At 38.9% G+C, this 12,016-nt stretch overlaps 1 protein-coding gene across 1 annotated transcript; it reads right to left on the reverse strand.

The window, feature by feature from the left end:
• Nucleotides 1–363: 363 nt before the first annotated feature.
• Nucleotides 364–2,709, reverse strand: LOC123843506 (serine/threonine-protein phosphatase 4 regulatory subunit 3B). The gene has a single exon (XM_045872971.1). The coding sequence runs from the start codon at nucleotides 2,707–2,709 to the stop codon at nucleotides 364–366; it is 2,346 nt and encodes a 781-aa protein (XP_045728927.1).
• Between the last annotated feature and the right edge of the window lie 9,307 nt (nucleotides 2,710–12,016).

A 12,016-nucleotide genomic window follows, 5' to 3' on the forward strand; every position in this document is an offset into this window, starting at 1 on the left:
TATTGATAGCTGTTTTTAAATACAGGCCTGGAACAAAACTACATTCATCTTATATTATCAACCTGTTTCCTCCCCTCCCTAACCACCCCCCCCCACCCCCAGCTAAGATTTTTTCTTGCAAAGAATTTATCATTCAGGTTCTGGTTAGTTTTTTAGTTTAGTTCTTTTTTTTTTAAATTCTGTGAAGTTTGGTTTTTGCAGAATTAAACCATCCTAGGTGATGACCCTGACATCTTTGCTACTTATTGTATACTTAGAAGTTCAAATGAGAAAGCTTTTGGATTCAGACTTTTCAGCTAACTGATGTTTACAGAATTTTCGTAATGTAGATTTCAGTGACGTTGAGCGTCTCTCATAAAGATTTTAGAAGCTAAGATGTGGTCTCTTCCTGGGGGGTGTTTCATCTTCCTTATCTTTTTCATCATTGAGACGATTCATTAAGTCAATTGTGCTGCTACTGTGCAGGCTATGTGTTCCATTAGCAGCAGGAGCAGAATGGGATGAAGCGAATTTGTAGCCCCCCGGAGATGCTCTTTTAGGAGGATCTACCTTGTCTTCATTTTCTTTTGTTTCTTTAGTCTCCATAAATTTGTAACGATCTTGAAAATCATTTTCCAATGGCGGCATAATTGCTTCTCCTTCTTCTGAATTTCCTTCAAAACACTTTTCTTCCTTCTCCACGACTCTGGTACTCCTGCGAAGTATTTTACTACACAGTATAGAGTGCAAATTCCTCCGTATTTGATCCTGCCGGTCTTTCTCTTGTTCATATTTAATCTTCAATCCTTTGAATGTCTGAACATATTCAATCGATTCAAATGTTTTATAAAACTTTTCTACTATATGTGCAACAAGAGATTTGATATTTTCCACTCTTATGTATTCAAACAGCTCAATAACAGCTGAATTCAACATATTGTACCGAGTTCCGTTATCCAGGAAAGCATTGACAACTGGCTCAAAAAGATTTCCCTTGATGATGTAACAATTATAAAGTTCATCTTTAAGTCCAATCATCCTTCTCATAAAGCGGAGAGCACACAAGATCAGGAAAGTGTGCTTTGAATTCATCAAGATCAAGACTCTTCTTAGCAAGTCTTTGCTCAAGATACAGTTTTTTATGTAGTACGTGTGATGTTGTACACAAAATGTAAGCAGCTCTAAAATTAAAGAAAGCAGCTGTGCTGTTTGATAATTATTGAGGCAATTTGTGTTGTTTTTGTCGGATCCAACTACATTATCCCCTTCACATGTATCTTCCGAAGTAGTGGCAAAAAGTGGTGCTATGAAATTATGTATACAGTGCTTGTAGAAGAAATTTAGAAATTCACTTCTTTCACATTTATTAGGTGTTGCTAGCATGTTTTCTGGATCAAGTAGAGTACGAAGAAGTCCCATTAAATGAACAGCACCTCCTAGCTCAGGATCAGTATCACAGATTATTTGCTCAATGACTAAATTAATGAAAAGGTTACCGTCTTCACACTGCTGGGCTTCTTCCATGATAAATTCTCGAATCATGGATGGACTATACTCCACTAGATAAGTAAATATATCAGTAGCAGCTGACTTTATTTGCAAATCTTCCATGCTCATTGCGATTTTAAGAACAGGAAGAATCCCCAATTCTGTCAATGTTTTGAACAGTGCATCCTTGCTTGGAGGCTGTAATGTCTGAGAAAATGTACAGAATTCCTTGAAGAAAAGGAGCAATTCGCGCCGTCTATCATCATTTATAGTCTCATCCCTTAACTGTGCAAAGACTTGAGACAAAAAGTTGTTATCATCCTTCAGCATGCTGACTATCTCAACCTTGTTGAGGAAAATAAAAGTTGTAAGAGTAGAAAGAAAGTTCTCTTCATATATGGATGGTGCAGGCAAAAGGATGTCACGGATGTACTGTACCCTATATGTCTGATGTATTTTTTGCCTAAGTTCACAGTCTGCTATTGGTATGACTTCCTTGAACCTTGCATTTTGGGTCAAGAATTCCCTATGCCTTTTTGGCTGAGCCAAAGCAGGGTCATATTCGAGACATCCCACCACATCCATGATACACTCAGCAGAAAACATGATCTCAAACAGGGCTGTCTTGTTAAGGAATAAGATGCCTTTAATAATTTCATGCAAATGGTGTAAGCCTGCAGTGTCCCCTAGGTCCTCACAGGTGTGGAACAGCTGCAGCAAATTTTTAATATAGTCCTCATTTTCTAAGATCAGAGCCAGTCTCTCCTTATGGGCCGGTGAAGCGAAAACCGAGGAAATGACGTCAGAAATCTCTTCAAGTTTATTGAGTTCACAGTTAGGCAGGTCAAACACATTATCGGTTTCCAGGACTTCTTCCAGTTGTTCGTCTTCGTATTCCTCCAAGAGGTCTTGCGTGATTTTGACGGATGGATCTTTTCCTTGAACCCAGCAAATGTCTTCCCAGATCTTACGACAACCCTCAGTGTCCTGGAAACTTAATGCCCTACCATGGTCCGCTGCTTCAGACCAAACAATCAGGGTTTCCTGTTGCTTCTGATAGGGCGTCTTTGAATTTATCTCTGACTCCAATATTAGTGAGGCCTGGGAATCCGACCTAACGAGCAGGAACACGCTCTGGAGGCGCTTCACATAAGTGGAAGAGACGTATCCGGTGCCGAGATCATCCCATTGCTGGTCCTCGTTCAGTGAGTAGACTTTTACACGATACCGCTTGTCAGCCATAGCGACCCTTGGCCTCCTGTCCCCAGCCCTAGTCTCGGTGCGGGGGGCCGCTGGGTCTCGTGTGTCCGGAGTCGACTGTAGTTGTCGCTGTTCTGTCAGCGACGGTAGCTCTGGCGACGGGAGGGTATAATTACGGTAGAAGATGTTGGCGAAGTAGCGTTCCGCCGGACGCTGGTGGTTCCTGAGGTCTGTAGAGCTCCCTGGAGTCCCACCTCCTCTCGCTTCCATCTTATGTTTCCCTCTCTCCATTTTGCCCTCACATATTCCTTCTTAATGTGGGTTTACGGAGTGAGCCTTTGGCCTGCTCCCCGTCGTCTGGGAAAGCCTCGATTATGGCAGGATTCTTAGGATTGTCACAGGATTCTACCCCGACGGAACGTTCTATGCGTGTTGAGGCATTGCGGCCAAGCTTACGTGGAAGCTTAGTGATTAGAGCAAAGCGCTGTTCTTTCCATAAAAACTTTTGTTCCCCAGAAGCATTTGCACTTATCAGGTGTGTAGGAAACTGAGGACTTTAAATGAAAGAAAGCTGAATCACTTATGTCCTGACCAATTCAACACCTAATATTCCAGGTTGAGGCTCCCCCCCCCCAAACCCCCTCCCCCAAAAAAGAAGCGGGAGCCAAGCGACGTGTAGATTATTAGCAATAATTGGAGATTTGTAGGTGGGTCTTCTCCACCAAGCTTGGCCTATGTATCTGTCGCTCAGTAAACCCATCCCGGGGGGGAGGACCTTGTTCCCAGAAGGCGCTGAGAACTCTTTCATTTTGTTCGACTGGGCCTAAAGTGCCGTCATTTACTGCAATGGGAAAACTTTTTTCCAATCTATAACCACACTCCTCATTCTTAGATGAGTGGGCCAGAGGGAAACGGAGTTGAAATTAGTTAAGAGTGTGTATTGAACATTACAGATCAGTTGTTTTATTTTCTTGATCATTACAGCGATAATAACAACCACAACTAAGTAATAATACTTGAGTGCCTATTAGTATTACAGAGAAAGGTAATAACATAATTGAGCACATTAAATACTTGAGTACTTTTTATGTTCAAGACAATGTGACAAGAACTTTTATATCTCTTTGTACTTAAATTTCATAACCTAGTGATACAGGAGTATTAAGGGTCCTTCTAAGATCAGGAAACAAACTTAGAGAAGTTAAATAAATCACCAAAGGTCACACTCCTAATAAGTTGAGGAACTCTGATTTGGACACACGTCTTTCTGATTCCAAAATTGGTTTTCTCAGCCATTGAACTATGCTAGCCCCTTCTTTTCTTGGCCTTCATTACATTTTATTTCACATTCCTTCCATCTATATAATTTGTAATCAACATAAAATTATCGAGAAGATGAAAGTCACGCACTTCCTTCTTTAGATCCACATCTGTGTATAGCCAACCAAAAAATAGAAGCTTGTATATGGCAACTTTGTTAAATATAATTTTAATAGTAACCAAGTTGATTTTTGATGTAGCAGCAACTTCTGCAGTTTCCTTAAAAAAAAATTTTTCCCCCAAATATTAACCCTGTTATTGCAAGGGAAAAACAGAATTGGGCCACATCAAGTGCATTTGGACTTGAAGAGTCCTGTTTGTAATTCATTTTACATAGCATTGGAAATGTGTGACAGTTCTCAAGTAGAGCACAGAAAAACTTTTCACGTACCTCTTTTGCAATGTCACCTCCAGGAGATTACAGTACAGGAATATTCCCTGGGACAGTACAGCTGGGGCACTTGGAGACCTGAATGGAAATGACAATCATTTCATGAGAGAATTCAAATCAATGCCGGGATACTATTGGTTTAAAAACCTTTACAAATCATTAATAATACTTACACATAAGAATTAATAAATGACAAATACAAACACTGATATATGCACTTACTAGTTTAAAATTCCTGTCTTATTTCAATGAGAGACTGTGCAAATATGTAATAATAATAATGACATGCATGCTAATGGTCCAATTTTTTTCTCTGCTGTGGTTATATTAAAGTTTCTATCAGGATCAATTATAATACTGTCAATTGTCTGAATATACCCTCAGGTTTCATTCTCTGAGAGGCATTCAGCACAAATCTGTGTGTTCTCACAATTTTATCACAGGGAGTTTCCCTTAGGCTGATTAAGGTCCCTTTATCTTAATTAGGTTAACGAGAATCTCTTTGCAGTCTAAAAGAGCCTCAAGTCCAAATTTCTTGTTGCTATTTCTGCAGTAGACTCTCTCAGTCCTGTCTTAACTTGGTTTGGGAAGTAGAACAATGCCCTTTTTTGCTTCAGGAGTTCTACCTCCCTAAGATTATTATTTTATTGTTGTGTTGTTGTTTTACAGAGAGCGTATGAATATGAATATATATGAATAACAAATGCCATATTCTAGGAGCTGTGTAGCCCCTTTTATAGGTATTATTTATTTTTTATTTAACGCTCATACAATAATGGCTTGAGGAAGATATTATTACTATCATATTGAAACTCCAAAACTGAATCATACATTTGGTTCAAACCTCTGCAGTAAGGGATATTGCTCGGATTTGAAAGTAGGCCTATATCATTCCAACTCTCCATTTTGCTGCTCCCAATATGCAAAGCTTTCTCTTAGACTGTGCATAAATTGTTATAGCAGATGTTTATAACAATTGTGATTTTTTTTATCCCAACTATCACTGCCATTTGATGTTTCTCTGTTTTATTTTGTGAAGGAAAATCATTGAGGCCAGTTCAGAATTAAAATAGGTAGATTTGTTTTTCAAGGACTTCATCATCACTTTTATTGTAACTCTCCTTATCATTCTGCTGTTACATTAACTTTCACAGTTTCAATTTCTTTATTTTATTTTATTTTGTTATGTTAATCACCATACAGTACATCATTAGTTTTTGATGTAGTGTTCCATGATTCATTGTTTGCGTATAACACCCAGTGCTCCATTCAATACATGCCCTCTTCAATACCCATCACCAGGCTAACCCATCCCCCCACCCCCCTCCCCTCTAGAACCCTCAGTTTGTTTCTCAGAGTCCATAGTCTCTCATGGTTCGTCTGATTTAATATTAAGACTGGATCCCTCTTCTGTTTTGGATGCCTTTCTCTTCCATGCTTCCTCCCCATGACCTGAGGGTAGTAAGAAGTAGTTCTTGATGCCTCTGCCCTGAAAATAGTTTTAGATAAGGACCTTGTAATCCATCCACATTTTATGACTACTAAGAGCTTAAGTTTTATATTTCTCAGAGTTATTTTAGAAAATGATAAAGGAATGAGTCTACATTTCTGAATTTTAAGGATAGGTAGCACAAGCCATATATATATATATATACATATATATGTATATATATACACATATACATATATATACTGTTTAGATATCTAAATATTCTATCTCTGAGAAAACATTTCACAGTGGGAAGAGCAAGGTGATTTTTAATTCTACGAAATAGTGTTAAAAATAGAATTATTCAAATGTATCTACTCTAAAATTTTCAACTTCAAAATCATTAGCGAAAAACACCCATGTATGTGCTCTACAAGTTCTCCAGGTAACTTATTTCATGGAATGTTGCCCTTTTTTGGCTACTATCATCTCTAATTTGGAAATCTGTAATAGTGTCCCCAGGCTTCTGCCTCCCTTCCCCCACTAGTATATTCTCAGTACAATAGCTAAAGAGGACTAATTTAAAACACACCGTATTCTCCAACTCCTCTGCTCAAAATCAATGTGTTTCTGCCTTAGTTAGAATAAAAGCCAAAGTTCTAACTATGGTTTATGAGGCCTGGCCCCCTTTGACCACTCTGAGCTCTTCCCCTAATAGTCTCTGTCTCCCTTATTTTGCTCCAGTCACACTATCTTACTCTGCCAAAAGCACACCAGGCACACTCCTGCTTCAGGGGCTTTGTACCTGCCCTTTCGTCTACCTGGAACACTAGTTTTCAATATCTATGTGGCTCAGAGCCTCACTTCATTAAACCATTTATTCAAAAGCCCTTTTCTTCTAGTGAGACCTTCCCTAAGCACCTTTTTAAAATTGCAGAGACCTTCTACCCCAACCCATCCATCTGTTTTCTTTGGTGTATCTTTTCTCCATATCACTGAGCATCATCTGAATATTTTATACTTCATTTATTCTGTTTTCCTCAACCAGACTATCAGTTGTTTGAGGGCTGTGATTTATCTGCTCATTTTTCTCACTGCTGTGTGCCTAGCACCCACCATAAGGCATGACATATAGTAGTTTCTCAACAATTATTTATTGAATAAATACATAAATGAATACATATTTTTCTAGGATGATTTCCAATAATCTATTTATTTATTCTTCACAAAGTTATGAGCAACCCCTATGTATAGGTCCTATACCAAGCACTGGGGATAAAACAGTGAATTTGAAATTTATTTCTGGTTATCTTATGGAACAAATAAATAGTTTTAACAGGAGATATTTCTAATTTACAAGATACATCTGGCATTTCCCCTGCTGCCCCACTCCCACCCTTCTTTTTTTAAAGATTTATTTATTTATTTTAGAGAGAGAGAGTGCGTGCACACGTGGTGGGGGGTTAGAGGCAGCGGGAGAGGGAAAGAGAGAATCTCAAGCAGAATCCCTGCTGAGTGGGGAGCCTGATGCGGGGCTTGATCTCAAAACCCTGAGATCACAACCCGAACTGAAATTAAGAGTCAGACGCTTAACCAACTGAGCCCCCCAGGTACCCCCCAATCCCACTATTTTGGATCGTTTTCTTCTTATTGAAGAAAGGGAAGCAGAAGAAGAAGAGCAGGGAAGCAATATTATCCTGTTTTAGGCTTTTAATTGCATGAAAACTAGTTTTTTGAATAAGCTGGATAGTTTCCTCCATGTTCTGTCAAACTCTCCTTCCCCAACCTTGGCCTAAATCACAGTTTTTCCATCTCCGGTATTGAAAGAACGCTAGTTTTCTAACATTAAAATTTCCCATCCATTTGAAGCTTCTGTCTGAGTCATGTCTTGTCCAAAACAAGTCCATGGCCAAGCCTAGAGTCAAGAGATGAAAAAGTATGCCCCACCTAAGATGGGAGAATCATAGCAAAATTACATAGCAAAGGATGCGGGTGGAAGGAACGATGGATTGGGGACATTAATGCAGTCTCCCACAAACTTGAATAAAACAGCTATAACTCAGAATTTTAATGGGGGAAGAGGAATATATGGTCACTCTGTATAAAGAATGTTAGGATGTGTGGATATTTAAAACCTTTTAGGGGCACCTGAGGCAACTGGCTCAGTCAGTTAAGCGTCCAGCTCTTGGATTAGACTCAGGTCATGATCTCAGGGTCATGGGATGGAGCCCCTGTGTGGCTCCACGCTCAGTGGGGAGTCTGCTTCTTTTTGTCTCCATGTGCCCCTCCCTGCACTCATGGTCTCTCTCGCTCTCAAATAAATAAATAAATCTTTAAAACCTTTTATTCTCAGCTGCAAACATCATCCTGTTATGTGTGCATTGCAACAGTACCAGCTATTATCTTCCCAGTGCTCAGAGGTAAGAACCACTTTAGTATTTTTTGGATCCACAGGCAGTTTCTATTAGCACTAGCCCATTTTCCACTGAGTGCTTGGCTTCCTTGGAAGCTCCAAATCATTTCCTCATATCACATAGAATTAAAGGAGGAAGAAAAGAGGGGGGTGGGGGTAATGTTGTTCTCTTGACCACAAGTACATTTTAGACTTTGACTTTCAGTGCCATGCTCTCCTCTTTTTCTTCTGTTCCAATAGTTTACTTCTCAACTTTTCAAGTTTTGTTTTAAAATGTACAATCCATAGATCCCCTCCTCCTTTATCCTGATAGACCATAGTATTTCCTGTTCCTACCTAGATCTCCACAAGTAACACTAGCTGACTACTTATTAATTACCCTACAACCATGTTATAAAAGTAACAGAAATGAGCATCATTTGGAGCTAAACACCACTCAGTATTTGCTTAGAGGCAGTAACCATCTTCATTTCTCCAGTACAGCACTAGATATATTTATATTGTAAAATCTAAATTTTCATTTTTTAGGCAATAGCTGATTTCAACTTAACATTTTTACCTTAATTCCACTAACATTTAAAGGAGTGCCTTGAATATATTTGATTTTTTGTTGATATAGTTGGATTGAGTTAGAGACAGAAAAAAAGTGTTTTCATGATAAGGGAAAATCTCAAACACCTTGGCTAGTATTGGTTTTGGATAGATTACTACTTGAAGTATGAAAACCTGGTTCATTCCTCCTGAAAAATAACCTTTTGTGTTTTGCTACGGCTAGGTGATCTGCTGCCACTTTCTTCGGTGGGGCCGCTGCCATAGCTGTGTAGGAAGTTATTTTTGAATGCTGGCCTCATTCAGAAAAATAGAAAACCTTTGTTACAGTTCCTTAAAAGAATAATTTTTAAAACCTCTTAACTTAGCACATTTCTTTATCAGATATATAATCGGTATATACAGCATCACATAAAACAAACATAGAAGGTTGTAATCAACATGTATTGCATAACTTCTTAAGTACAATGATGGTATTGTTCCCCCGTGTCTCGAATGGCTCTTAGGGATTATGTTTCCCATGAAACATGAGCCTATAAAGTGAACTTTGATGAAGGTCCCATGCCTTACGAACTCCTACATTTGTGTTTGTTTGTCTGTTCGATTGGTTGATTACTGGGGGTAGGACACTTGTTGCCTACCCAGTAGATGCCATTAGCATCCCCTCCTCCAGGTTGTGACAACTCAAAATGTCTCCAGATAGTGCTGACTGTCCCACTGGGGGCAAAGTCATCCTCAGTTGAGATCAACAACTAGTAAATATTTTCAGTTCTCATCATCTACTAATCTACTAAGTGTTTAGAAACGCACAAAATAGTTCAAAAAAGACAAATTTTGTGGTCCCCTCTTTTCATGTCCAATGTAGTAAAACCAGCTGATTTGAATTTTGTCATCCCAGATTTCTATTAGCCAGGATCTCTGCACATTTATAGTGAAACAGTAAGTGACATTTATTATCAGACCTCTCTCCCAGATAATCATTATGTGAATCTGCTGTGTTAGCAGCCACCTTCCTTTTGTCTCTCAGGTTCCTCCCAGCAGCACCCAGTATTTTCACACTGCTCTGCAAGTCCAGGCCCTTTAGTGTCCTGCAAGGCCTCACCTCTTCGCACTCATTGTGAGTACATCTCCCCCACCTTGCACTAACTCACTGGCCTTCTTGAGTATTTCCTTCTCATGTGAGGCCTCTGCTCTTGCTACTTCCACTGACTAAAATTCCATGCCACCATACTTCCATGTCCCCCTCATCATCATTCACATTGCCTCTCAAAAGCTATTCCCTCTGAAGGTCTTCTCTCCTCACACAATCTAAGACAGCACCCCCTTCTCCTCTCATGCTCTCTCACATCACTCTATTTTAGCTTCTCAATAGAACTTTCCCAATTTAGAATTACCACATCATTTGTTTACTTTTATTGTCTTATTCTACTCCTACCCCACCAAAGGCAAAGGTGAGTCCAGGCCAGTCTTATTCTCCCCTAGGAGACAATAGGCATTCAGCAAATACCTGATGGATGAGTACTTGAAAGAATGTATAAAGATCACTTTTTCTATATGCCACAGAGACATGGATAACATTTGTAAGAAATCATCTCCTTAAATGGACCTTCATTGAGATGTCATCATCTGCCACCGGGTCTGTGTTTTAGCCCTGTTTGAAATTCATAGTCAACTGTCCCTCTTAACTACATTCAATAGTTTAACTATCGACATTTTCTTCTCAACATTAACGTTCCACCCTAATTATCTTCCAGCAAAAACTCTTATCCAGTACTTCACCGAGAGAATAGACACCAACTCAAGGCTTACCTTCCATTTTCAGGCAACCTTATTCATATGTTTAGCAATTTCCACCCCTCCCTCTTCCATCTCAGGAAAAGGAGTGAGCCTTCTCTTCTTCAAGAATCACCTTGTATTCTCTGCTCTCCATATTGTGCCCTTTCTGCCTCCTGATACTTCTTGTGCCACAGATTATTCTTTCTGTGACTTCAGTCTTTAAACTCTGCTTAGGAATAATTTCTTTTCCTCCTTCAATTAAATGTGCTCCAGTTTCTTCTATCTTAAGATAGTCAAGTGGATTCTCAAAACAAGAATCACATTCATAACTTGCACAGTAACACTGATAGTACCCTAAACTGAGAGTAAAAATGTTTATGTTCACTGCTGTATTCCCAGGGTCTAGAAAAGAGCCTGGTGCATGGCAGGCATGCAGTCTGAAAATTCATTCATTAACCAGCTTTTAAAAATTGCCAGTGTTTGCTCTGTGTGGCAGACACCATTCCAAGTACTTGATAGGTGCTCTCGCTTAATCCTCGTAAGACTGATATCATTATTAGTTTCACTTTACTGATGCAGAAACTGGGGTATAGCAAAAATAAGTAACTTATTGAAGGTCATGGAGGCCTTGCTCTCTTAATCTCTAGACATGCTGTGTCTCAATTATCAATAGATAGTTGTACCTGTAGCAAGAGATGGATGTATGGATAGAAATGTATATGTGTGTGTGTGTATCTTCATCTGTATCTATGGAAATATGTGTGTGTGTGTGTGTCTCCATCTTTATCTATCTGTATGAGTCATGTATCTGTCTCTCTCTCTCTTTTTCTACTGAATGATGTTCAACTTTAGAGTGCAAATACTGCATTATATAAAAAGAATTAAGTCCCTTGTCGTTTTATTAAAATCTGTTACTTTAGTATGTGGTATCACTAACCAGATTTTTTTGAGTTCTTTCCTACACTACTTTCTGCATGAAGATAATAAAGCTACCAAACTTGCCTGAGTTTCAACAGTAAGTAAACATTCAGTTTAGTTTTGCACCCTGGTAGTCAGACTCTAGAGTCTCTGTGCTTAAGTTCTTTGCTACACAGCATGTCACCATTCTCATTTCCTTTTCTTTAAATAGATACTGAAGCTACAGTATATATCTACCTTACAAAATCACAAGGTTAGGATCTTAAGCATTTGGGGACAAGCAAATATATGTCTCTATATCTCTCTTCATATCCCTCACCCCCGTCTTTTGCTCCATAATGGACAGCATAGAGGACAATTAGATATCATGTGCTTCTACTTGGTTATCTCCCTCCCTTAAAGTATTTGCCCCTCAAATAGAAACATTCCTATCCTATTTATGATTTTTTGTTCTAAATAGAGAAAAACTAACTTTGAATTTAATTAATTAATTTAATTCTCCTGTTTTCTCCCTTTTCTCTTTGCCTTCGGCAATATCTTGCCCCTTTCAGTT

Source organism: Mirounga angustirostris, unplaced genomic scaffold (genome assembly GCF_029215605.1).
Source record: "Mirounga angustirostris isolate CCGP_5_RB_7025 unplaced genomic scaffold, mMirAng1.0.hap1 SCAF_11, whole genome shotgun sequence".
Classification (NCBI taxonomy): domain Eukaryota; kingdom Metazoa; phylum Chordata; class Mammalia; order Carnivora; family Phocidae; genus Mirounga; species Mirounga angustirostris.

Bases quoted from the DNA above. Each gene is read 5' to 3' on its own strand.
- LOC123843506 (XM_045872971.1), bottom strand. From the start codon at position 2,709: ATGGCTGACAAGCGGTATCGTGTAAAAGTCTACTCACTGAACGAGGAC.